The sequence below is a fragment of the Plectropomus leopardus genome, chromosome 23 (genome assembly GCF_008729295.1).
Source record: "Plectropomus leopardus isolate mb chromosome 23, YSFRI_Pleo_2.0, whole genome shotgun sequence".
Taxonomy (NCBI): domain Eukaryota; kingdom Metazoa; phylum Chordata; class Actinopteri; order Perciformes; family Serranidae; genus Plectropomus; species Plectropomus leopardus.
Window position 1 is genome coordinate 13,285,027 of NC_056485.1, and position 27,246 is coordinate 13,312,272.

General features: G+C 39.0%; 1 protein-coding gene across 1 annotated transcript in view; it reads left to right on the forward strand.

Moving 5' to 3' along the window:
- col4a5 (collagen, type IV, alpha 5 (Alport syndrome)) overlaps nucleotides 1-27,246 on the forward strand; it is a 52,979-nt gene that overhangs the window by 19,958 nt on the left and 5,775 nt on the right. The window contains exons 2-41 of the mRNA XM_042512581.1: nucleotides 1,885-1,941; nucleotides 2,956-3,045; nucleotides 3,507-3,551; nucleotides 3,931-3,975; nucleotides 4,969-5,031; nucleotides 5,399-5,452; nucleotides 5,550-5,576; nucleotides 6,490-6,570; nucleotides 7,073-7,135; nucleotides 7,253-7,288; nucleotides 7,380-7,421; nucleotides 7,529-7,621; nucleotides 8,660-8,713; nucleotides 8,803-8,859; nucleotides 9,666-9,710; nucleotides 9,802-9,855; nucleotides 9,981-10,022; nucleotides 10,829-10,922; nucleotides 11,680-11,967; nucleotides 12,213-12,302; nucleotides 12,412-12,482; nucleotides 12,593-12,784; nucleotides 12,871-13,039; nucleotides 14,273-14,365; nucleotides 14,466-14,570; nucleotides 14,752-14,849; nucleotides 16,020-16,170; nucleotides 16,419-16,532; nucleotides 18,043-18,210; nucleotides 18,960-19,049; nucleotides 19,435-19,581; nucleotides 19,687-19,785; nucleotides 19,868-19,957; nucleotides 20,055-20,194; nucleotides 20,282-20,408; nucleotides 20,567-20,746; nucleotides 20,991-21,041; nucleotides 21,133-21,318; nucleotides 26,529-26,662; nucleotides 26,791-26,863. Of these exons, the coding sequence (XP_042368515.1) occupies nucleotides 1,885-1,941; nucleotides 2,956-3,045; nucleotides 3,507-3,551; nucleotides 3,931-3,975; nucleotides 4,969-5,031; nucleotides 5,399-5,452; nucleotides 5,550-5,576; nucleotides 6,490-6,570; nucleotides 7,073-7,135; nucleotides 7,253-7,288; nucleotides 7,380-7,421; nucleotides 7,529-7,621; nucleotides 8,660-8,713; nucleotides 8,803-8,859; nucleotides 9,666-9,710; nucleotides 9,802-9,855; nucleotides 9,981-10,022; nucleotides 10,829-10,922; nucleotides 11,680-11,967; nucleotides 12,213-12,302; nucleotides 12,412-12,482; nucleotides 12,593-12,784; nucleotides 12,871-13,039; nucleotides 14,273-14,365; nucleotides 14,466-14,570; nucleotides 14,752-14,849; nucleotides 16,020-16,170; nucleotides 16,419-16,532; nucleotides 18,043-18,210; nucleotides 18,960-19,049; nucleotides 19,435-19,581; nucleotides 19,687-19,785; nucleotides 19,868-19,957; nucleotides 20,055-20,194; nucleotides 20,282-20,408; nucleotides 20,567-20,746; nucleotides 20,991-21,041; nucleotides 21,133-21,318; nucleotides 26,529-26,662; nucleotides 26,791-26,863 (3,898 nt within the window). The remainder of the gene's footprint in view (nucleotides 1-1,884; nucleotides 1,942-2,955; nucleotides 3,046-3,506; nucleotides 3,552-3,930; nucleotides 3,976-4,968; nucleotides 5,032-5,398; nucleotides 5,453-5,549; nucleotides 5,577-6,489; nucleotides 6,571-7,072; nucleotides 7,136-7,252; nucleotides 7,289-7,379; nucleotides 7,422-7,528; nucleotides 7,622-8,659; nucleotides 8,714-8,802; nucleotides 8,860-9,665; nucleotides 9,711-9,801; nucleotides 9,856-9,980; nucleotides 10,023-10,828; nucleotides 10,923-11,679; nucleotides 11,968-12,212; nucleotides 12,303-12,411; nucleotides 12,483-12,592; nucleotides 12,785-12,870; nucleotides 13,040-14,272; nucleotides 14,366-14,465; nucleotides 14,571-14,751; nucleotides 14,850-16,019; nucleotides 16,171-16,418; nucleotides 16,533-18,042; nucleotides 18,211-18,959; nucleotides 19,050-19,434; nucleotides 19,582-19,686; nucleotides 19,786-19,867; nucleotides 19,958-20,054; nucleotides 20,195-20,281; nucleotides 20,409-20,566; nucleotides 20,747-20,990; nucleotides 21,042-21,132; nucleotides 21,319-26,528; nucleotides 26,663-26,790; nucleotides 26,864-27,246) is intronic.

Here is a 27,246-nt window from a genome sequence, read left to right on the forward strand (position 1 = left end):
TTCAGATTGCATTTGAGAGGGTGGAACCAGAAATTGTTTGGCATTTAAATTAATGAGCACGAATCAAAATTGTTTTGATTTACTGATTATTTCTTCTCAAACTCTATTAAAAAGTCTGTGTAAAACTCACCAATCTGTTCGCACTGATGCAAGAACTGAAAATATTTGTTGATCAATCAATTGATCAATCATAATTGACCATAATTTGAAGCAAAAATGTCAAAAATAGTCCTCAATAATGTGAGAAGTTTCTGCTTTCTTCATGTCATGGTTTTGTAATTAATTAACTGAATAACGGAGAACACAAAAGGCAACTTAATAAAAGAAATCATCATTAGTTACAGCTCTAATTACTGCTGATGATAAACTTATTACTGTATGTATTGATCAGACATTTGCCAACTGTGCCGGATCCACATATACAGTTTTTTTTCAATGCCATTATAAAATAATATAATATATGATTTATCCATAACAAGCTGCCCATTCTAGTTATAAAGCCACAGCAATCACTGATGCATATTATTGATCCATGTATCACTATATGGCAGGTGTAATCAGTTCTGTGTGCACAGAATCATAATAAATGAGAAAAAGTGAGATTGTTGCATCCCTACGTGCAGAATGTCCGTGGAGATTCCTCCCGGTCATTAGTTTTAAACTCTGCGCCTGTGAGGTAACGCTGTTTTGGGAGTCAGGATGTTGTCACCAAAACAAACAATCTCCCTCAAATGATCTCACTGTGGGAATTACTGGGCCGAGACGCCAAACATTCGCCTCCAGTCTCCCAGTTTAGAACCTGACCCATGAAGCCCTTCACACCTCTGAATGGGCTCTTAACACTTTATTAGATCGACTGACGCAAATATTTGCAGGTTTATCTTTCTCAGATGTGTTTTATATCACTTTACATTGACCGGCTGTGGGTTTTGCGTTGTTGGTCACACAAAACAAGACATTTGAAGCCGTCACTGTGGACTCTGGGAAATTATAACATGCATTTCTTTTGATTTTTTGCCATTTTTCACACTAAAAATGAGTCACCACCCTACTGTCTGCACTGACCATTAAAACAGTAATTCCATGAAAGCCATCAACACAAATATGGAGACACAAAAGGTTTTCGTAGACACAGAAGAATGCTGACTTGTCTGCCCGTTTGTCCTCTCTCTCGTGCGCTCTCTGCCTCCCTGTCTTTCTCACAACCTGACTGCCTGGCATGCGTGCAATCGATGCCCGTCTGGCATTCGCTATATCAACAAGCATGGGAAAAGTTAATCAACTGCTTGGCACTCCCACTCCCTCCCTGTCTCCTCTTTCTCCTTTAACCCTCTTCTCCACAACTTTCTCACTCTTTACTCCCTCGAAAAGTACTTCCTGCTGAGAAAACAGATTTTTTTGCAGATAATTTTGTTTTATTTTAGATAAAAGCTTTTTATGTGAGGTTAGCTTCTTGTTTTGGTTCTTGCTGACCTTGCATGTCATTATCAAAGAGCCAGTGTAGGAAAATCCATGCGCCTTTCTCCTCTGTGGGTGGATGAACACACAGAAGCACGCAGTAGCGAAATAACGGAGCACCCTCTAGTGGTGTAGGTGAATTTCAGAGTTACGCTATCCATTTTGACTCACTAGAAATGTGTAATATTTAGAACAATTGATCAACTTTGATTTTACAAAAAAATGTCCACAGGCTGATCTTCAGCAGCAACATCCTTATGTGCTTTATTTCTTTTCAATAGCTTTTTTAAAGTTTTCTGTCTGTGTTTTTGTCACCAAATTTGGCCACAAGACTCTTATAAAAGGTTGTTAAGCATACAAGTCAAATAAATTAAATAATTTTTAACAGCACACATCCTCATCTCTCTTTTTCTTATCCTCCACCAGGCTTGCCATGGATGTGTGGGATCCAAATGTGACTGCAGCGGAGTAAAAGGAAGCAAGGTGGGGGGAAAAATGACACAATGCACACATAATATACATTTAACATGTGCTTTATCACATCATAATGTACATATAAGCAGATCTGAATGTTTATTAATGTGCAATATTTGTCAACAATTATATTTTCTCCTATGAAAACATGTTTTCTATTATTACCTCTGCCAAGGAGGTTTTGATTTTGGTTTGTTTTGTATGTTTGTTAGCAGGATTTTGGAAAAAGTACTTGCTCAATTTTCCTGAAAGTTGGTGGAAGGGTGTAGCATTAGCCAAGAGGGAACCGATGAAATTTTGGAGTAGATCCGAATTACTGTGTGGCTACATGAAATGTTTTTCACTATTGTTAACATTGTGAGATAGGGCAATTGACCTCGGCGGAATAAATGCCATGCAGCTGAAAGTTCAGTGGATGGTAGCAAAGTTCAGTTGTGATAAAATGAGCCAGTTGGCCTTTTTTCACAGCAGACATTTTGACTTGTCATATTAGGAAGACCACAACATGCAAGTAATAACACTCTTACTCACATTCAGATGTAAACTGTCTGAAATAAACTGCCCCACGGTTGCCACCTGGGTGGCTCAGGAGCTAAAGCAGGCGGTCAACTAATCAGAAGGTTGTTGTTTCGACCCGCAGCTCATCCAGCCAAAATACAAGTATAAGTCCATTTACCAGAAATATTAAGGAAAAGTGTCCAACCTTTACGCCTCAGGAGTACAAGCAATAATATTACCTGCAATTTTGAAGTGAATAATAAAAGCACAGTTGAGATGATAAGACCGCTATTATGTTTTTGGAGTTGATACCGATTATTTGTAGTTAATGAGACTGATAACCTGACACTTTCTTTGCCCTTTTTAATCAATTAATTTTATCGGCGATTATTAAAATAAAATGCAGATACAGATAATCGGCAAAATGCCAATTATCGGCCCCAATAATCGGCCAGGCCAATAATCTGTCGACCCCTTATTTGTATAGATGTTGTTTGTTTACTGTCTCTCTGTGACTGTGTGCAGGGTGAGAGGGGTTTCCCGGGTTTAACCGGACAGCCAGGAGTCCCAGGATTCCCCGGACCTGAGGGGCCGATTGGACCCAGAGGAGAGAAGGTGGGTTTGAGGCCAATATAAAAAAAGGTTTAACAAGGTTTTACTGAAACAGATCAAGGAAAAGTTGGAAAGATTGGAGGAGAAGCTTCATTTTGTTTTTGGCATTTCTAGTAAGGATTGTGGTAGAAATTATAGTCTCATATGTTAATATATAAAATGCCAAATAAATGTAATATATGCTCTTATAATTAGGTGGAAAAATCTAAGTTCTGGTATCAATAGCAAAACAAGACTGAGTATAAGCAAATTTTTGCATATTCTATCTCCATATTTCCTCCCTTTTAATATAATATGTATAACCTAGTCAACAAATTTCTGAATATGTAAACAAAACGCAGAATCTGATGAAGCGTTTCAGTGCAGCTTTTCTGCACAGAGCAGTTTTATATTCTTGATGCAACAGACAGAGCTGCGTTAAAGATAGTTATCTAATCCAGTTTCATGTCTGTTCTTCCTCTCAGGGTAGCGACGGACCTCAAGGACCATATGGTCCAAAGGGAATAAGAGTGAGTATATAACTTTTTAATGTCCCCTCTCGTGCAAACTGCAGCATCACACTTCACTTTAAAGACACACTGAGAGAAACACCCACTTCCACAAAAATACTTCAAAATAATGCACTGTTCCTCCTCTTGCATTCACATGAATCCCAGGATTTAGTAAAAAGAGTTTAATTTCAGTTTTGTTAATTTTCCCTGTATATTCACCAGCATGATCTGAACACTGTAATGCTCCTCTCTGACCAGCAGATGTCCACATTTCACCAAATCTCACACACTCAGTGAGATTATATAAAAATTACAAGCTGGATCTTCTGTGTTTGACATATTTTACAGCTTTTCTAATTTAAATTACTGATTTTTTAAATGTTTTTACTTCTAACAGGGGCCAGCTGGATTGCCAGGATTTCCAGGAACGCCAGGACTTCCAGTAAGTTTCCCTTTCATCTTTTTTTTTTTTTTTACATATATACCTCTTATTTTTTGCTTAACTTCTCTGTTTATCCATGCTCATGCTGCTACAACATCTGAATTTTCCTCTGGTGATCAATAAAGGTTTATCATCTTATCAAGAAGCAGGGATGGAAAAAGCATTAGAATATTTTACAGTGAATACAGAAGAACTGCAACTTTAAATACATTTGTATAAAAATGTGCTTTGAAAAAGTAAAACATGGGTCAGTTAAAATCTGAGTAAACATTTTCCAAAGACAATAAATGTAGGGTAAAGAAAAAAATATATTTTATGATGATACAAATAAATTTATTTTCTATAGATGCACTGTGATAATCAATTACACAACCGCCTTCTTCGGCCTTACAAGAGTTAACCAGAAAAACAAACAAAACTCGGATAATTAAACAAAAATGACAACAATAAATTAAAAACAGCTTTGGACACCACAGTGGGTCCAGCACGTATAAATAAAGACTGGTGTTAACATGCAACACTGTGTTGCCTAGCAACATTGACGCGAGAGAGTTACAGCAGTTATCATGAGTTTGTTTATTGTACTCACATGTCTTGTGCAACACAAAGTTCTCCTCAATCTGCTCCAGGTTCAACTTATTAAATCAGTGATTAATTAAGCTAGATGCAACCTTTGTTTTTTAACTTATTCCGAGTCACAATAATGCTAACACCATTATTTATTATATTGACTTATTATATATATATTCTTTTGTTTCATTCATTTGCTCCAGTCTCACAGTTTCAGGACTTTTTATGTCACTTTGGTTTTTCCTCTGTAACGAAAGTGCAATACTTTTTAAAATTACTGATTTTACTTAAAAATACTCAAAAAAGGTGTGAACAAATGAATGACTTTGTTGTAATTTGTGAAGTCCACTCCTGTCATAAACCCTGTTGAAATTATTCAGAAACATGTGTGATATAACTTCCTGTTTACTTGTGTTTCCTCAGGGTCTACCAGGGCAGGATGGACCTCCAGGCCCGAGAGGAGTGCCAGGATGCAACGGGACAAAGGTATCTGATAAAAAAGGAACAAATGACAAAAGCAAACTGAAAAGACAGAAATTCTGCCAAACAAGAAAAAAAACCCCACTAAAAATCCCAAAGCTTCTGATATATTTTCAAAGCATAGTACTGATATTGAATATTTTAAATGTACAGTAGGTATTTTTTTTACCTTCTTAGTGATTTTTGCAAGATTGTTTTATTTTTCATGGTGGTAAAACCTCTGTGATGCCATGAAATAAGCATTTATGGACAAAAAAAATCTTAACCTCAGGTCCATTTATGAGCTTTTCCAATGCATTTTTCTTTTAAATATATTAGCTATACGTGTGCGTTAAATGCAATGTTGCGTTAAGTGCGTTCTTCTGCTCTCCAGGGTGAGAGGGGTTTCCCAGGAAGCTCAGGAATCCCCGGACAGCAGGGACGGCCGGTGAGTTTGCAGCATTCAAGAGAAAGTTTGTGTGTTATCAGACTGTTTAGCAATGTTCTTCTTGAACATTTTCTTCTCCTCTTTTTCTCCTTTTTAGGGTCCACCTGGTCTGCCAGGGCAAAAGGTGAGTGTGTTGTTAGGGTGAGACAACCTTTACCTGTATCACTCTTATAGAGTTTTATATAACCAATTAGAGCTTCAGGAGGTCTTATCAGCCCAGCTAACTAAAAACACTTGTTTGGGTGTTTAGGTTTATTAAACAAGTAGGTAACACTTGATGATTCTTGCAATTTTGGAGATGTATCCACACGGCTGAATGCACTTATTATGAGTCACTTTGGAGAAAAGTACCAGCTAAATGAAATGAGATGTTAGATAGAGTGAGGTGCAAGCTATTGAAACCAATCCAAGACAGAAAAGAAAAAAAATTTATATCAATAAAAAAATAAATAATCAAGTGCATAAACCCCCCAAAATACATGGACTTAGACATTTGTTTTGTGTTGTCATATTATTATTCTTTTATTTTTTCTCCTTATTTTATTTTTATTTTTGTGTTAATCTTTTGCAGTTTAAATTAAAAAATAAACATACAGCAAACGTTTAGCTATACTTCTCAATAATTATTTTGTCTGTCCATAGTAATATGAAGTGTTTCAGGCTCAAATTCTAAACTTTTCAACAGGTAAAATCTTTGAAACTGTTAATGTGTCAGTGTTTGCTGAAGCATTCATTATGGTAGAAACACAAAACTCTCACTCTGTTACATCAGCTATTAAGAAGATTTTTATAAAACTGTTTTTTTATGAAAAGTTTATGACTTGAAGTCTGTCCTATAATACAAAACAGTTTGATTTCTGTGTTTTTGCCACAAGATGGTGCTGTTTTATTTGATCACAAATCTACAAAACAGTCTGAGAAATAGAGTCTTAATACTTTAGATAACAAACCTCAAAGTAATAGTGGATGCATGTTCGCCTTTTGTTGGCATGCCGCTGACATTTTGTCTGCTCTGGTTGTGTTTTTCTCCTCTGCAGGGTGACCCAGGTGACATCATTTCCACCAATCGCTTTGGAGACAAAGGAGCAGTGGGATTACCTGGACTGCCAGGCACTCCTGTGAGTTTATGTGTATTTTAACCTTGTGGAAATCATGCTGTGAAGCCTTACTTGTTTTGAACCTATTTTAAATTCTAATAAGATCCCAAAGTTTCCGAAGATAAAAAATATATCAGGCTGTCTTTAGGAGAGTCTTTGGGTTCAATATTTGACACTGGAAACATCTTATAGCTCCAGTTAGGATCAAGTTCAGGTTTTAGAATCTGTTAAAGGGGAAAAAATTATATGGAAACATCTCCAGTTATTATTACCAAACATTTAGTATAAACCATCTCAGTTTTTCAGAATGAACATTAGGCATGAAATCTATATGAACTGTAGATCTCTTATACAAACAGTGTAAAAACTAATATGATAATATATGATTTTTTATATCCATAAAAACTCAAACACTCATAATAATACTGTTAAATGCTGGTATATGATTTATTGTCACTGGAAAGTAACCCTGAGAGTCAATTTTAGAAGCTTTGTGTAACATTTTCTCTGTGTGTGTTTACAGGGAGCTCCTGGACCCCCCGGTTCACAGGGTCCACTCGGCCCTCCAGGACCCAGAGGTATTGAGGTAAAGAATGCTGCTGCAGCAAAACATCACATAACTGCTGATTAGTTTTTATTTTAATGAATAGTAGTTAAAGTGAACTATAGTCCAACAATGTTGTTATGTGCGGTTGGTTTCCAGGGTCGCCCAGGTCCTCCAGGTCTGCCTGGACCAAAGGTGAGTTCAAACATTGACCGTTTTTGCTCTACATGAATCCTCTCTGTAATTTCCTGAAACTGAAAGCTTGTTTTCCTGCTTTCTCCAACAGGGAAACATGGGGCTGAACTTCCAAGGACCTAAAGGAGAGAAGGTATTTATTGCGTTACTGGTATCAAAGTTTGATTGTCAACTTCTGATAGTAGTAAGAAGCTTAAAATCTTATCTGAACCCATAATCTTATCTGATGTATGAACACAGGGTGAACCCGGTCTGCCAGGGCCTCCTGGTCCTCCCGGGCAGGTGGGAGAACAGAAGAGACCACCTGAGACAGAAATCCAGAGAGGAGACAAGGTAACACTGTGAATACCAGTCTTACATTAAACACATAAGCATTCATTAGTTTGATTCAGTCTTATAAATAAATTCTGTTATTGTGATTTAAAATGACATATACCGCAACAGAATATATCACCTTATCATCTTCCCCTAATGCCAAAGTTGTTTTCCAACAAAGCTGCAGGTGTCAGTAAAAAATGTTACGTTAAATAATTGTAAGGCAACAAAATTGATGTAAATCAGATTTCAACCAAAGTCCAAACTGGCCTGATGTTATTTTGGAAACTGTGAACAAATGAAAATTGTGGGAAATTTTTCCATAAGGCCAAAATAAATGAAAATAAGTAAATAAGCATAACGGTTTTATGATTGCATAAATTTACTGCATCTGTTTTCTTAAGTCCTTAAGGAAATGCTGGATGCTGCAACTTTCACCTCAACCACCAGATGGCAGCAGATAATTTCTGCACCTGTCGCTCCATGCTTGACCTCATACAATTGTTACACACTCTGCTACTCTTGTTTACTGTTATTTTTTAATTATTCTTTACTTTTACTTTTATAGGCTAATATAAAATCATGAAGTACAGGAATGAGTTTCACCACTGACTGTACAGTATTGTCTTTTGGAAGTGTTTATGCATTTTAGATCTGGTGCATTGCTGTATTTATGTTTTACTCATGCTGTAGTGTTAAACATTTTATTGCCAGTCCAATACATTATTACTCAAATGATAAATCCTTATCGCCGTGTGTCCAGTGGCTTTTGAGGATGAAAAATGGTTGTTTTTTTACAGGGACTTTGGTGCTTTTCCTGTTGGGATTTGGGCCTTTTAAACCACATATTTTATGCCGAAACAGGATCTTTTCTTAAACCTAATCACACGTTTACTAAAGCATTGTTGAAAAAAAAGTTTCAAAGTATCTTTAAGGTTTCTGTGGTTTGCTGAGTCATACAATATGATTGAGTGGCTTATAAGTCTCCTGATTACTTCAGTTATGACACTGGAGAGCATTTTCAATCGCTCAAATTGTTTGAACTATTCTGTGTAGGGTGATCCAGGACCTCCAGGTCCCGCCGGTGATCCAGGATATCCAGGACCTCCTGTAAGTATCTGTTCCCACCTGTAGACATCATGATGTCAAAAAACAACCTGTACTTCGTAACCATTTTATGTGTTTTGTTGTCATTGTAGGGTCCCTCAGGAGGCCAGAAAGGAGAAAAGGGAGAACCAGGAGAAGCAGGCAAACGAGTAAGTACAGTCCATACATAACAGATAAACAAATGTACTTCTGTAGGCTACTTAGGAGTTGCGTCAACATTATATCTTCCCTAACACTTTCCTACAGCTAAACTTAATGTTAAAGGCCTCAGTTTGCTTAGAGGAACTCACTGAATCATCTTAAAGCACCTGAAACCTCTTTCCAACATCAGAATCAGGTGAACATCAGGGTTTAATAATCTTCCATAGAAATTTGACTGTCATGCACACTGAATGCAGCAGTTTACTAGGTTTGCAGAGGTCTCAAGCAACTTGCACCCTGTTTGTGCAAATGTTGGGTAAATGTTTATAAAAACTGAAACTTTATTGTGAAAATCAGTGGTTTTAGAGGTTTAAACAATCAAAATATTTAAAAATGTTACTGTTTTTCAGAGCAAACCAGCTTTTTTACATTTTTATATAACCAACGTGTTAACAACAGCTACTTGTATACATGTAAAGTATAGTTTTTAACAAGTTATTTAGTTCCAAAATATTCTGGTAAACTAATATTTTTTGACTAAATACTTTCTTAAGAAGGACCCTTTGGCTGTTGGGATCTCCAATAGAATTTAAATGAGTTTCAATGGATTTGAGATACGAATAGCCAAAACACCACAGCCAGTGATTGGTACAGCAGAGTTTAAGAGGTGAAGAGTAACTCTAAAACCTTAAAGTCTTAACATTCATATAGGAAAAGCCTGAGGATAGGCCAAATAGTCCTCAAGTAATATTCGAGTAACAGAACATAAATGTCTGTCTGAACTTCAAACCCTGATAACTGTCTTCTTTTGCAGGGCAAACCAGGCAAAGATGGCGATCCTGGTTCTCCAGGTTTCCCCGTAAGTTCTGTTCTATTATTCACATGTTTTTAGCTTTATTTATAGTACATATATAGTAAATAAAACTTTTTTTTTCTTTGTTCGCCTTCAGGGAATCAAAGGAGACCCAGGCCTGCCAGGTCCTCCAGGCAGGGATGGAGAGAGAGTAAGCTGCTAATGTTTTTTTTCTTTAAATCAGTTTAAAAACTATATTTAACATGTCTTCAGCCAGTGTCATGGATTTTTATTTTCTTTTTTTTAAATAACTTCTTTCTGTATCTCTCTTTTAAGGGAATAAAGGGTGAACGTGGATATCCAGGCCCACCAGGAGTGGTGTGTATTCCATATTTTTCTCATTTACAAAATAATCTTAACTCAAGATCTACTTTTAGTTTTTTTTCTGGAGGTTTCAGCAGGTCAGTAGGGAACGTTTGTTCAGTTTCCTTAAAGATTCTTTCCCATGAAAACTCCATTTTCAAATTCATATTTGGATCAAGGAAAGTGTATGAAGGATGCTGCATGAATAAAGCCCGAGGCAGTTTCAGTAGACGACAATGGCTGTACTGTTAGCCCAACTAATGTGAATATGTGTAACCATACAGTAAAACTCTACTTGAAATTAGTTCTTTTTTAATCAATCAAATCTATTGAAAACGCTCCCTATCTAATAATTGCACAGGCTGATTATCTTTCTGACCAGAAGATAGAGACATTTCTGTCTATTTCTTATCATCTTTTATATCTGGTGTTCAGTGTATTACATACTTCTGACCACTTGATGGGGACATTTCTCTCTATTCTGCTTTTCTTTTTACTACCTATTAATGAAAGAAAATATATTATTTAAAGCATTCAGCATGTCCTCTGGTGTGTATGTGTCTAATAATTAACCAAACTCTACTTTGTGTTTAAAAATCTAACCATAAAAGGAGGGGAAAAAAAAGAAATGAAAGAAAGAATATGGTGCATTACATACTAATGACCACTAGGTGGTGACTTCTGCCTCTGTCAGACCTTGATTTAATTTGTTTTTTTTTCTCTATATGATAAAAGTTAATAATGACCATTGATCTTTTTTTTTATTATGTGTTATATGTTAATAATAATTATAATAATTGTATGTCTCATTGCACCACCAGGTGATTGGCAGAGAGACAGGAGGTCAGGTCGGCCCTAAAGGTGAACCCGGTTTCCCCGGATCACCTGGACTCAAAGGGGACAGGGGATCACCAGGTAATCAGACGCACACACACACACACACACACACACACAAATTATTGAAATAAATTAATGTATATCAGACTATAGCCAACTAACTAGCAAAACCCGCTAACTAACTAACTAGCTATAATTGCAAAATAACCGACTAGCTTACTAACTAGCGAACAGATCTTGTCGACCATTGTACAATATTATTAATTGAATTCTATAATTCTATTATAACAATGAATTCCTTTCATTTTGGTTCAGTGGTAATACTTTCAGTGCTAATTCTTTGGTACTTTTACCTGTATAAAGATTTGAACGCAGGAATTGTACCCGTAATTAGACTTACAAGTATTTCTAAACTGTAGCATTGCTCCTTTCACTTACTAATTTGTAGATGAAAAATGTTGATGTCTTGTACAAATTACAGCTTGTATGAAATTATGACTGCAGAGCTTAAACAGGAGGTCGATTAATCATTTAGTCAGCCAGCTGAAAAAAGGTTTATTTATTTAGAGATAACAGATATTACAAACAGATTTTTTTTAAATGTATTTCTTCATACTTAGTTTGTTCACATCTTTACATTCTTTAGCTGTTGCTCTCTAAGCTTGTAAGAGACAAAGTCTATTAGCGCGTGGTCACACCTCTGAATTTTTCACTATTTACTATCTTTTAAAAAATATATTGTCAGTTGCAGCTCTAAATTACTGAGTTCAATTAAGGCATTTCAATTGGTTTTAATTTTTCTTTGATATGAAGTTTTCACTGCTGTCCTTTCCAGGTTTTACAGGACCTCCAGGAGCACCAGGACTTCCAGCTATCGGTGGTGGTGGTCAGCCCGGACCTCCAGGTTTTCCAGGAGAGAGAGGTCAGAAGGGAGAAACCGGCGCTCCAGGATTGTCTTTGCCAGGTCCCCCTGGACGTTTGGGGTCTCCCGGTTCCCAGGGTCCTCCAGGTCTCCCAGGACCTCCAGGCTTTTCCACAGCAGGACAAAACTGTGTCTCTGGAGAGCCCGGACGTCCTGGTGTGCAGGGAGAGAGAGGTTACCCAGGAGAGGCGGGTCAGAAAGGTGAGAGATGCTGATATTTGTGTACGTGATGGCTAAATATACCATATAACAGCTTGAGAGAGAAAAGTGCTTAAAAATTCTAATTATTTTTGAAACAACATTTTAAAAATGCAATTGTGATCATTTTAAATATAGTTTTTCCTCATCTTTTCAATTTTTTTCCCTGGATATTTTCCCCTACCTATTATTGTGTGTGCAACTCTACGCTGGAAAACACTGACCTCAGTGATCTGCTGCTGTTTTAGGTGAGAAGGGAGACACCTGTGTGAACTGCTTTGGCAGTACCAGTGGCATCCCAGGACCCCCAGGACCTGCAGGACAGCCCGGATTTCCCGGTAACACCACCTAGCTTCTTACTTTCTACTTTGTGGTCTAGTTATCATTCGCAATTAACTGTGTCAATCTATTGTATGGTTTATGTTTTCCTTTTCTTTCCTCCATCAGGTAGTCCTGGTGCCCCAGGTATCAAAGGAGACAGAGGATTCCCAGGAACACCTGGCGCTGTGGGACCCCCTGTGAGTGCTTCTCTCACATCATAGAAAATGTAATTTTAAATAAATAAACCAGGCAAAAATCAATCAGTTCTGACAACAACGCTTTCTTCTTTGCTCTTTTTCCTTTTCAGGGTTCACCCGGTCCTCAAGGTTCTCCAGGATTCCCCGGAGAGAAGGGAGACCCAGGTGAAGCCATCACAGTCAGCGGTGTGAGGGGAGAGAAAGGTGACACTGGCTTCCCTGGACCACCCGGTCTGCCTGGTCTGGATGGTCGACCCGGTCGTGATGGACAGCCTGGATCTCCTGGAGCCAAAGGAGCTCCTGTAGGTGGCTTTCACTCTGATTGTCCATCGTTTAGGTCGATTTATCCATCCTATGATCTGCGTCATAACTAAAATGTGTTTGACAGGGCTCTCTGCTGGTGAAAGGAGAACGTGGTAACCCCGGTGAGCCAGGGTCTCCAGGTATTCCAGGAGACAGGGGTCCTCCAGGAAGCCCTGGCTTCGGACCTCAGGGATCTTCAGGAGAGAAAGGTGTCCAGGGTGTCTCAGGAAGACCTGGAGCTCCCGGCGCACCTGGTAAGAGCTGAATTTTAGGTTACTTTGAAAAGGTATTTATCTTGCATCTTTAAAGGATATATATTCACTACATTTCTTTTAGGCAGAACACTGTCTCTTCTAACGCTGCAAGTCCAGAAAAGTGCAATTTTGGGAGCTCATCAGCTGTCATCTGACATCTGACATCTGATTCAGCTTCTGGGTATACCAGAGTCAAAACTTGTGTTTTTGTGCTCTGGTCATTTTGGCTTATCTCTATAAACAGATATCTACACATGAATGCAGATTTTTATTTTTATTTTTTAAAAGAAGCTTCCAAAACTGCATTTCGGCCAGTGCGTTCCACCTCTCCACACGTACTTTTTACCTGCCGTTCAAATTAATCAATAACTAATCAATTGTTGCATTTTTACCAGCAACTTCTAAACATTTTCTGTCAATCACCAGCAAAATATTTTAGCTCGAAAGGCAAAGTTACAGGATACAATAATACTATGATATCCAAAAACAGACACTATATACCAACTTATTAGTTATAACCTACCATTATAAAAAATCTGGAAGAATCACAAAAGAAATTTGCTGTAAAAATAGAAATGATACAGACTGTAATTTTTCAACTAAATAAATAAGTAATAATAGTTAATAATAGTAAAAAAAATGTTATTTATAGCATCCTTGCCTCCTTGAGGTTCTTTATAACAAATAATCCAAACATTGTACATAATTATATATATCTGTTGGTCTGAATTGGAACAAAAATAATATTTTTAATCACTTACAGTATTTAAAGATAGAGACACTGAAACTCAATATTTTCCATAGATGTTTCAAAATAAAAGCATTCAAGGGAGAGAAGGGTGCGAATTCTGGGCCCTTGAAACAGATGCAGGGAATGTTGTCATGGCAGATGGGGGTAAATCAAAAATAAAGAGGAGGCTTCATGCCCCCCAGAAATTAGCTTTGGTTAAAAAACTGCAGTAAAGAGTCAAAAATGAGGTTCTGATTCTCCTTTTAGACAGCAATCTAAGAATATACGTTTATGCTTCCCATTGCTCCTTTTTGACTCATTTTATAAAAATACCAAAACCCTTTGAAACACTTTTTTATCTGCTCACTGAAGCCATATATTTGTCACAATATATTTTATTATTATGCAGTAATCCTTGTCTTTCCCTTCGCCTTCACTTATTACAAGAGATCCTGTAAAGTCACCTCACTGACCCTTTGCCTGTGCGCTCACTCACCATACAGGTGCTAAAGGTGAACCAGGCCTGACGGTGGCTGAGAAAGGCTTACCAGGACCCAGAGGACTGGATGGAGAGCCAGGATTGCCCGGCTCACCAGGTACGCAATTGTTATTTTACAGTGGAATACGTCTTGTCTTGCAGCGCTCACTCCAGGTAACTCTTAACCAAGGTGTTTGTGTTGTCTGATTGACTGGCAGGTAGTCCAGGTCAGCCTGGACAGAATGGTTTCCCTGGTATACCCGGAGCGAAGGGTGAGCCTGGACTCCCAGGCATCGGACTCCCAGGACCCCCAGGAGCTAAAGGTAAAGACACCAATGACCAATCCTCCCATTCGTCTTTCTCCAAGTCTTCATTTGCATCTTCTTCTTCCCCTGTCCTCTTCCCTTTCAACCTTGATTTGTCTTTCCTACCTTATATCACTTTTTTTACCAACACTTTTTCCTCCTCCTCCCCCTCACTCCTTACTTTTTTTTTCTCCTCAAGGATTCCCAGGTATCCCCGGACAACCAGGAGCTCCTGCAGGACCAGGAAGACCAGGCGTAGATGGACTCCCTGGTCAGCCTGGATTCCCTGGACCCAAGGTAGGCAGTGCTTTATTAATGCCAATAGTAAATCCTCACCCAAAAGTTAAGTTACAAAGAGAATAAACAAAACAAAAAAGCCTAACTTCCTCATTTAAAACCGATCTAAAACTAGGACTACACTCTAATCTTATACAAAAATTACACAGTGGTGGACTGTGGACAACATCTTCCTCAACATATGATTTATACGAAAATGAGCACTAAATATGTATAAACTCACAGTATGTTTATGACAAAAAGGTATATTATGAGTTTATATGTTTTAATTACATTTAATGTAGTTGAGGGAAGTTCCGGGAGTTACATTTTCTAAAAAAAAAAAAGCATCATACAAAAAGCTGAATCTGCCAAACTTTGCTTGGATTTTTTTGGACAATTTTTAAGTATTAAAAGAACCACGTCCTGTTTAAATCAGGATTTACCTGGACAGCTATAAACGTTTCTGCATTTCTAGCTGTTCCGTCTACAGAAAACAAGGTTCTTTTGTGAGGAGTATGGCACTGAAAGTATTTCCTCTGAAATAAGTTAAAATAGAGAATAATGTACACCTAACAAAAATTTTAATGCAACTTTTTTTCTTTCTTTTTTATACAAATGAAATACTTATTTGTGAAAATCTGTTAGTGAGCACTTCTCTTTCTCCAACATAATCCATCCACCTGACAGATGTGGCAAATCAAGATGCTGATTAAACATCATCATTACAGCACACCTGTGCTTTGGGATGGTCAAAGGCCATTGTAAACTGTACAGTTTTATCCTGAAAAAATACATTCATTAGGACTTCACATGCCTAACATTGCAGAAACGTTACAGAAAGACGACCGAAATTGGAGAAAAAATAAAAAAAACCTTTGTTTTGATTTTTGACTTTAACCAGTAAAAAATTGGAACAAAAGCGCGTTTTGCATTTGATTGTTTTTTTTTTGGTTTCATGTAAATGAGCTGAACTAGAATCCTTCCTTCAAATAGAAAATAAGACCTGAAGTGGCTTTGCTGGAAATTTATTTTTGATATCAGATTTTCACTCAGATAAATATTTTTTTTGGAAAGTGTAGTTGTTTTTGGGTAAATGCAGCCCTGTTTTGTGGCTGGGGGTTAATATCTATCACAAGGTACCTTATACACAAACACTAAACAAACTGTTTGCTGCCCTCTGCATGACAGGGTGAGCCTGGCTTTGGCCTTCCTGGTCCCCCAGGTTTACCTGGAGTGCCTGGATCTAAAGGTTTCCCTGGACCAAAGGGAGATCCTGGTTTCCCTGGTGGCCCTGGTACACCTGGACGATCTGGATTTGATGGCGGTCCGGGAGCTAAAGGTAGTCTGCAGCTCTGTTACTGATATGATGTGTTTCATTTTCATTTCATTTGTGTGAGCATGCCAAGCTAAGTGGGATTTAGGGTAAACTTTTTTATGTTAGAAATGGGAAAATTACAGCAGAGTTCTGTAAAATGACCTGTCTGTTTTCATTTCCACGTATCACTCGCTTACAAACGCCACAATCCACCCAAAACTCAATAAAGCCAACAGTACACTGAGCTGACTTTTTCCTTCGCCTCTGCCCAGGTGAACCCGGTATACCTGGTATACCTGGAGCTCGTGGCCCACCTGGATCTGCCACCTCTGGCTCACTGGGGCAACCAGGCTCCCCTGGATCCCCTGGGCCAATGGGACCACCAGGTGAGATACATAATGCTGCATTTTCCTGCCTAAGCTTTTCTTAGCTTTTTAATTGCGTCAATTTGAACCAAGATGTGTTTCCTTTTCATTTTGTACTGTATTTGTGCATGTTTTTACATGTTTATAATATTGAACTATTTACCAGTTTGTTTGAAAGTCCCGCAGGACTTTGCATGACCACCCACTTGTCCATGATTGAGCTTGTTCAGGTGTCTGGATGTCATTTTGGTACATGGGTTTAGCCTATACATTGCACATTTTCCATGTGAGCACAACAGAGCACCAGACTTAGTGTCTACGGTTTGTCCGATTGATTTGAACATCACCCTTTTTGGTGTATTGGTGATCAAGGTGAATGAATTTGTGTGTATCATGGTTACCACACTACTGGATGGCAACCTTACCTTGATCTGGGGAACTTGACCTCACATCTTCATCTTGTCTTTGCTTTTGTTTGAGTGCCACCTCTTTGTTTTTAAGATGCCACCGAAAGTGTCACAGCTCTCTCACCCTTTCCTGGCTGCATCACCATCCCTGCATTTTTTGTTTGTACAGCCTCTTTGTCTTAGAGCAACACACATCAAGCCTCAAGCCTCTTAACATCACACTTCTTCGCGAGCACCAATCGTAAACTAACTTCACGGAGTCTCCCTTCACCAGTATTCGCGTCAGCCTCCTCACTTTAACCTCACACCAGTCTTTTTTCAAATGCGCACAGAACCCTCAAACTAACACTCATCCAGCAACATTTTAAATACTCTGAGCATGCATTGGTTGTTGCATATTCAGAGTGTTTGAAAGGCGGCTTCATGTAGACGTTTTAATGCATTTAATGCATTATATACTGTGTTCTCTTCATCTCATCTTCGGCTTAACCCAACGCTCCGTCCTCTGCGCTTTGAAACACGCCCCTCCCTTACCTGCGACCCTCTGATGCCAAGGCGAGAAAGGTATTGTAACCCAATGCTGGTGCTGGTTGATGGCCAGTCAGTGGTGACACATTTTACATGTCAATGTATAATTCATTTTATACTGTATCTTTACCTCCTACTGCGTCCACATTCTCCTCCTTCTCTTCTTCAGACTTTTTTGACACATAATTGGGACTATAGCGAGGATTAATTTGTTTGTTTACATTTTGCTCTTACCACTACAGCTGGGTAGATGGATGACGCATACTAATGACGTTTTGTTCTTGCGTATTTATGATGACGGACTTACGTTGTAGCCTGTAATTGAGTAGGTGTTGTCATTGTGCAGTCGGCATACATCAGACTTGATGTCATGTTGCACAGTGTAGCTTGCACTAAACTTCTACAATCTCACAGTGTGCAGGAGGCTTTGGTTGGACTTTACATCCAATGTTGTTGTAGCATTATCACCTAGACAATAAAGCTCAGACAGCATTCTGTAAAAAAAAAAATTAATTTGTCTTCAAATCATTTACAGGAATTCTGCATTCAAATGTATTTCCTGTGCCCAAACACTAAGATCTTTATCATCTATACAGGATTCCCTGGATCAAACGGAGAGAAGGGCGACCCCGGCCCTCCAGGTCTTGATATCCCAGGTCTGCCAGGTGATAGAGGAACCCCAGGTTTCCCAGGTTCCCCAGGACCAGTCGGAACCCCAGGACCTCCTGGAGGACCTGGACGGGACGGCCTGCCTGGACTGCCAGGTAAAATATAACCTTAATAATGCATGAGGGCTCCCAAAAGACTACCACAAGGTTTTCCTTGTCTTATGATTTTGCCCACGTTGTATTTATTAGCCACAGAAGAGCTCCCAAAACCTCATAAGAGCTGTAGTTAGATTAGATTAGATTAGATTAGATTAGAAAGCTTTATTAATCCCCATTGGGGAAACTCATTTGCCACCAGGAACAAATTTTATACAAGAGATGATGTACACAGTACATTAGCAGAACACAACAAATACAAATGCACAATACAACAAATAAATAACACAATAAAAAGCCCTTAGAGACGTAATTATAGTCACCACAAGATCACAACTAAAAGTGTGCATTAAAAATCTGAAAGCTGCTGGAACAACAGACCTTCTGAGGCGTTCAGGAGAACACTGAGGCATCCTGAGTCGCTCACTGAACGAGCTTCTGAGTTCATTAAAAAGCCACTGTAATGGATGGCTGTTTTTAGTTTGAAATTTTACAGTCAGATGAGGCCACAATGTTAGAAACATATTCAGCCAAGAACGTCAACACAATTTGTCATTATGGTTAGCTGTTTGGCTACTAAGAAGATTAGTAAAGGTTAACTAGCAGTTCAAGTGCTGAATTTACTGACTGACTGCTTAAATACCGTCTTGCTATAGTTATGTGAATGATTCACTATGTAACTGAATATTTAATTCATTTATTGTTCAGTAACTTCTCTCTGCACCTCTCTAACGTCTGATCGGCTGCAGGTCAGAAAGGAGACATGGGTCCTATGGGACCTCCAGGACCTTCTGGAGGACCAGGAGGTCCAGGAGGGCCTGGCGCTTCTGGACTTAAAGGTATTTACTTCTTTTTCATACAGCCCTAAAAGATGTGTATTACACACTATATATTCCATGTTATGTCCCCACCATTTATTATTATTTAATACAAGAAAACAGTGTGGGAAGGAACACATGCTTACACAAGTTCAAGAGATTTTTTAATATTTGTAAACACTGGTTAAGGGTTTGTAGTCCATGAGAAAGCACATAAAAACATGTACCTTTTAAAGTAACAATTCATATTTTCATATAAGTAAATGTATGTTTTGTTACTTTCGTTGTTAATGTAACAAAAAAAAAAACCCTCAACAGCATCCTGGAAACATTTTTAGAGATGATATGGACACAAAGACTGATGATAAATGTTTAGCTTCTCTCATTCTCCTGTTCTCCTCTCCAGGTGAACCTGGATTCCCGGGCAGAGATGGAGCACCTGGCGGTCCTGGTGGTAAAGGAGAGAGAGGAGACCCTGGTGTCCAGGGACCGCCGGGAGCCAGCCAGCCACCTATGGTCACAAAGGGAGCCGCAGGAGATCCCGGACTACCAGGTACAGCAGCATTCACTGCACACAAAATATATTTTATTGCAAAAATATGTGAACATATTATAGTCACTGTGTTATTAAATTTATTTGCATGTGTGTATTCTTCAGGTACACCAGGTCTTCCAGGTCAGAAAGGTATTCCTGGTCTCACCGGTGACCCTGGACTGCCAGGAGCAGATGGACGCCCTGGACTCCCCGGACCATCAGGTATGGGTTTACACACAACGACGCATACATAAATGCAGACATGTAAATGGATTTCTAACATGCTGTTTACATCATGCTGCAGGTCTTAAAGGAGAGCCTGGTATCCCAGGAGGCCCAGGTAGTCCTGGAAGTCCAGGATTAAAGGGTGGCATGGGAGAAATGGGTTTCCCAGGTGGGTTTGGTGACTTACTAAAAGATGTTTCCAAATTTCCTCCAACACCTGGTGCCTGTGTCATAATTGCTGATGTCACTCTTCGATGATGTCACAGGACCATCAGGGCAAAAGGGTCTACCAGGTCAGTCAGGTAGGCCTGGATCCCCCGGACAGCCAGGAGGACCCGGTTTCCCTGGAGCCAAAGGTGAACCAGGCACTGCTGGAGTTGGACCACCCGGACAAACTGGACCCAAGGTACAGGAATCCACCACTGAAATTTCTTACTTCTGAAAATCTTGTAAATTTCGGTTCACACCTGACTTTCTTTTGTGTCTCTCACAGGGTGAACCAGGCCAACCAGGGTTCCCAGGAAGTCCAGGACTTAAAGGAAGTCCAGGATCACCCGGTCTCCCAGGTTTACCAGGAGGACCAGGATCTAAAGGCGACCCTGGACTCCCAGGATTCCAAGGTACGTTTGACCACAGCAGGTTTAGAAACCTACGTCACAAGCAGGTGACGTAGGTAAAGCACAGACTGTATGATGTTATCGACTTAAAATATTAAAATACTCTGCAATAGTGCTGATTCCCTTTTTTTTTTAATGACTGATGTATTGTTTCCTGTCAGGTCCTCCCGGTGTCCCTGGTCCCAAGGGTCTTGATGGTGGGCCCGGTGCCCCAGGTCTCACTGGAGCTCCTGGCAGACCAGGAGAGTCTGGCAAGCCAGGAGGACCAGGATTGCCAGGAGAGAAGGGTCAGGCAGGAAGGGACGGGATCCCAGGACCTGCTGGAGTCAAAGGAGAGCCAGGTAAGATGCTGGCCAACATTACTGGAAGGAAGTTCTTACGTTTGAATTTAAAAATGGCATTAAGTATATTAGCATTACCACAGTCATAGACAAACAAAACAAAACCGGCAAAATTATCCTTAACCCTCAGTAAGGGTTAAGGGTAAGAAATGTCATGGAAAAGTTCTAGATGAAAATGTGTGGAAATCAAGGTATATTTAGTTTTGTTTCAATTTTATTCACATCTTATTCATTTCTTCTCCAGGGCTTCCTGGTTACGGTGGTCCCGGTCCCTCTGGGCTTCCAGGGTTGCCAGGTGAGTATATATATGTGTGTATATATATATACATATATATGTATATATATATTAATTTTAATTTCTATATTACCTCTCACTATGTGTTAAGGTGCAAAGGGAGACCCAGGTCTTCCCGGCCCATCTGGCAGTCCCGGTTTCCCCGGCACCAAAGGAGAGGCTGGTTTCCCTGGTAGCCCAGGTCAACCAGGTTCCCCTGGACCTCCTGGGCCTGTAGGACTGGCTCTGCAGGGCCCCAAAGGACTCCAAGGACCTCCAGGACCACCTGGAAGAGCAGGTAAAGCACTTGGATGCATTATTTGTCACCACATGTGCTGCCAGAAGTTGCTGCCTGGTTTTCTGATAAAAATATGACGGTCTTAGATTGAGTGGTGAACGCTGTGAATCAGGACCACCAGTAAGGATAAAGAACCTGGTGGTACTTTGTACGTTTTAACTCATCAAATACAGATCATGGTTACTTCACATTACTGCAGCTAGCCCTTGTCTGGGACTCTCTTACTATGAAAGTGAAAAGGCTGTTGATTTTAACCCTTAGAAGCTGGGTTGGTTTCTTCCAAAAACGTGAGAAGAAAGCAATGAGCAATGAAAGAAGAAATGACCCAAAAATGAGCAAGACACTAGAAAAAATACAAGAAAATTACCATAACATTTGTTTTAAAAAAAAAAAGCAAAGACAAATAAAAACCTCAAGAACCTTAAACAAACAAATAAACAATCAAAGCAAACACAATTTAATAAATGTGTTTAAAGCCCTGGGAAGGATAATTTGGTCTTTTCAAAGGACCCTCAAATGTCAGTTGTTGGACTTGGGTTTTTAGACCAGATCCTGCCAACACTACCAAGCACTTAAACGTCACTTAAAAGGAAAGTGATCTTATTATGATTGGTTACCTATTGCAACAAAGTTTAAATTCCAGGAAGCTGTTCTTTAGTATGTGCATTAATGAACTGAAATATGCTACCTCATGGGGAAGAAATAAAAATACAGAAAAACAGTATTCTTCGGAAAATGCAGCTTGTAGTTGATTGTCTAAAACATACAAACCACCAGCATAATCTTGTAGGTGAAGTCCTGAATTTACAGTACAAAAGATTATAGATACAAGCAGAAAAAAAGGAGTTGAGTTCATTCAGCTCACCCAACCAGCGAAACCCAGACAGCAAATGGCAGACGCACGCACTTTAAATGTGAATGCTTTTCTCTCCATGCCAGCTGATTTGCATGGGACATTGTTGCACCTGAGCCACATCACTGTCTGAGCACCACCTGTCCAGTCATTATCAACAACACTGAGCACGGATGTTAAAATGTCTTTTCGCCAGGAAATGTCGGGGTGCTCGTCACGCACCAATCACTGTTTGTCACCGGGGTTTGACCCCAAAAAGAGCATGTGTTTATGGCACTCTGTTGTCTCAACATCATCCATTATTTTGTGTGTTTTATCCACCAATTCATCCGTCCTCATGTCCTCCTCACCCCCTTGCCCTCCTCTCCTGATCCCACAATGGGGGAAGCTGTAATCTGTCCATCTCTCCACAGCGCTGGTGTACTGTATGTGTGTGTGTGTATGCTTGTAACTGGTGTGTTTCAAGTGTTTGTGGTCATCTTAAATCGTTTTGGAAGAAATGTTGGTGAGAAACAGTAGAGCCGAGACAGACTCAACAAAAATCTCAACTTGCATTTAAGAGAATAGAGTCCCAGTTTTTTTTTTCATTGACTGAATGGGATCCATTGACAGTTTTGTTCATTATAAGTAAAATCCCCCAAATACCTGGTTTCAAATATTTTGTATTTCCCTAAAACCTTACAAATTAATAATGAAAAGATAAGTACAATTGACTTAGTTGATATTATTATGACTTTAACACTGTTAAAAAGTAAGAAAAACACAAATAAAATTTAAAAAAAATACAGAAATCCCTCATGAAGCTAAAAACTTTGCTTGAAATAACAAAAAAACCTGCTCATTTTAAACAGATATTTGAGAAAATAAACTTTCAGGTTCTTTTAAAAACAACTCAAATTATTAGGGGTAATTACATTGGCACTGATATGGCTAGTCAAGGTATCAGATTTTTCTCAAACTCTGTAATTATCACCAAAAACACTTAGAATCTAGTTGAGATTTTTTGGGTTTGCTTTTGGCTCTGCTGTCCTGTGTCCTGTCCCACCAATCATCATCATCTGCATGGACACTGTTTGTTCCAACACAAACATACACTTTGGGAACAAGCCTAACACAGTGCTGGAAAGGGTGGACAACCCTGATGCACACCTGAGGGAGAAAATGCACACAGAATGGCATCTACTGCAATGGCTTTGAGTGAAAGGGATATTTACATTAAGTCTTCATGTAATTTTGCCTCCTGTGAAAACATACATTTGGAACAATAAGCCTGTTTTCAGCTTTGTGACAAAGCAATGTCCCCCAATCTAATGGGTTTTTTTTTAAATGGTTAATTAAACTTAAGTAGTTGAAGGCATTTCTCAACCTCATGAGTGAAAATGTCATTCTTCAGTCTGTCTGAAATATCCCCAATCACCAAATTTGGAATTGGTTAAATTGCAATAGATTATGGTACTATTTTACATTTTTAATATGTCTATAAATTTACATCACTAAAACTTTTGCAGTGTTCATGTTAAACAGAAAAACTAAATTTAAATATACATGGAAATATACACAAAATTGTAACATGTTTAGTATTCTTTAAACTGAGTTTTTATTTTATTATATTAAAAATACATTTTTTTATGCTTGAATAAGAAGATTTCTACCATGACACAATTGTTAGAGCCTGTAAAATATTCATTTAGAAAGAATAAAAAAAGAACAATTAAAAAAAAATAAATTAAAACTTGGCTGAAAACTATGTAAACTTTACATAGTGGTGTCTTTTTAAAAAGTAAATGTCATCACTGACCACTCACCAGCACTGTGTAAGGCTACTAAAAACAATCTAGTGTTTTTTTGGATGTCAGGGTGACAAAATGAAGCTATGACATTTTACCCCTTGTGTTTCCTGTGGCTTGGCCCCACCCACTGTGGTGTGGCCCCGCCTCCTCATGTGATGACACGTGCATCCGGCCGCCGCAGGTCCAGCAGGTCAGATTAACGGCGTCCAGGCGTCTACTGCACGTTCTTCACAGTTACACTCCACTCTCTGATCTAAAGGGAACAAATGTCTTCTGGGAAATCACTGCATTTTCTCTTTTCTGACCTCTACTTCACTTCTTCTAATGACTGTTTTTCTCTCACTTTCTACGCACACTGAAGGTAGTTTAATGCACCTTTAACAAGTAAGCACCCTTTTAAAAATAAATTGTTTCATAATAGATAAATAAATAAATAGATAATGCACAATATTAGTTTTCTGGCACAGTTAGCATGTAAGTTGGATCACATGTACACAAGTACTAAAATGCAGATCTAACATGCAGAATGTGTTATGCATAGTGTCATACACTTTGAGCACAAAATCACACCATAATTAAACTAACTCACTTAAAACATTAAATCATTGTGTTTAGTGTGTGTCACATGTACTGTAACTCTAGCTCTGTTGGATTTTACTGAAAGTTTGTTTGTACAGAATAATTTAAACATCCTAATGTCAAGGTTTTTGTTATAGAAACCTGCTGCAGCTTCCAAATCCTACATGTCCCCTCATTCACTGTTAAAAGTCTCCTTTGGGGGTCACATGGTAGAAAAACAAGAAGCTACAGCCACACTGGCATTCGATACGACACGATGACACGACACAACACAACACGACACGGCACGATACGATACGATACGATACGAGACGAGACGAGACGATACGATACGATACGATACGATATACTATATTGTCCCGTTGGGGAAATTTGTCTTGCTGCACACATTTCTCTGCCTCCGCATGTAAAAGAAAAAGCACGTATCAAGGCAAACCAGAAAACCACATTGCACCGACTCTCTGAGGCTATCGTGCTAAATGCTACATGCTAACAGTGATAATGTTAATATACTGACGATAATCAGGTGTAATATTGACCATGTTTATCATGTAAGTTTAGTGCTTTAGCAAGTTAATATGAGATAACTAGCACTACACAAAGTACAGCTGAGTAATTTTTCACATTTACAAATACATTTATTTTTCTACCAAGTGACCCCCGGTGGGGACTCATACATTTCAAAACATCAGCAGTGAGCTTGGAGCCCTGTTGGATGCTTTCTTTAATCTTCTCACATGAATGAATATAATTTTTTACTCAAACAAGTTTAACAGAGTAACTACAGCTGCACAGAGTCAGTTTTGGTTCTGACATAACAGCTCCTCACATTTAAATATTTGAGCCAAGCTTTTAAGTTAAAACCTCCTGACTACTTGAAGACGAAATATCTTGTTTAGTCTGACTGATGCTTGCTTCTGTCTAAACCTCCTCTTCTTTTTTTGCCCTGTGCTGTCAACCCGGCTGCACTTTACCTGGGAATTCTGGGAACCCTAGGTCCTCCAGGTTAGACTCCAGTGGTTTCATGGTTTTAAATGAGATTTGTGGTTTCAGGATCTGCATTATAATGTGATCTGTTATACTTGGGAACAGAGAGTGTGTGTGCGCGACTGTTTTACCCTTTCTTTACCCCACAGGACAGAACGGACACTCAGGACAGCCCATAATCACCCAAACACTCACATAAAAGAAAACATATACACTCCAGATTGTGTCCCTGATGAATTTCATTGTGATTTTTGAGAGAACAAAATGTGTTAATTTCTTCCTCTGTCAATTTTGACAGACAAAAAGTTTCTCCGAGGTAAAGCTGCTCTGTAGGAAATAAATGATCTCGGTGGTGGATCTAAAGCTGGTTTGCAAACTGACAGCATCGAGATGCAAAGATTGATTGAACTTCAGCTCTGCCTCTGAGAAATTTCACCTTCATCTTCCCAAGCTGTTCACCATCTTTATGGTATAATATCAGAAAAGATATTTAGGTTTTCTCAGCCAGTTATGTAAAATATGGGATGAGTGCTTTGTTTCTGAGCTGTGGTTTTTGTAATTGAAATGCAAGTTGACGTCTGATATATCCCTATGTGTGTTGTGCTGTGTAAGCATTTTAACACATTATAGCAAGTGCAGGTGGTTTGTACGAATTTCGTATTTTTTTCATATTTTGTAATTTGTCGTCAGTTTGTCGTCAGTGGCTGTATTGTAAGAAAAAAAAACAAGCGTGGGTCAGTTCAGTTTCCATTTATACAATTTAAGCGATGATACGTAAGTACATGTTTCACCATATCTGTCTCAGTTAATCTAAATTTAGACAAGACAACACAATTTTTTAAATAGAATTTTTTAATAGTAGAAAAATCAACAAAGCCCCGCTTTCAAATGAATAAATGGAAACTGATCTCAACTACATTGACAATATGATGAGAAGAAACTTGCTTTATTTCTCTATCATTCTTCACCTGACCGTTGATGTTTGGTGTTTGCGTATGAAGGTGCACCCGGACCAGAGGGTCCCCGTGGGCCCGCAGGAAGCGGCGGCATTAAGGGAGAGAAAGGTATTCCCGGCGCTCCCGGCCAGCCAGGCTTCCCCGGACAGAAGGGAGAGGGTGGCACTCCTGGATACTCTGTAAGATTATTCTGTTAAATCTGCTAAATTTGTTCTTTTTAACTTGAAGCATCTGAGGGAAGCAAAGTTTTAACTTTTTGGTGGATGGTCAAAGGGACTGAGCTTTAACTGGACCTCTTTCTCACCAGGGTCCCTCTGGCCTTCCCGGTGCTCCTGGTCTGAAAGGAGATATCGGTCTGCCTGGTGTTCCTGGATTCCCTGGTAAGTCCCCAAAAGTAGGTGGGTTTCCATTAACCCTCAAATTGCGCAAATTGAAATTGCTAATATAAAGTATGGCTAATGGAAACGTTTGAAAAAGCCATGTTTTGCAAGGAAAGATCTTTTTTTGGTTTTATTTGTCACATGATGCTATGGCTACGCGGTTGTCGGCTGGCTCCCTCGGGCATGATGCAGCAGGCGCTACAAGAGGTGTTATTGCATTTCGCAAGTTAAGTGGATCATCCGGATCTACATCGCCATGCTACTTAGAATCGTATCAGGAGAGGAGAAGTCTCATAATAGCTCAGTGGGAACATAGTCACCTCGCATCTGTGTTTTATTGACAAAAATATCTTAATAGCCTAAATGTTGCGCAAATCTGTAAT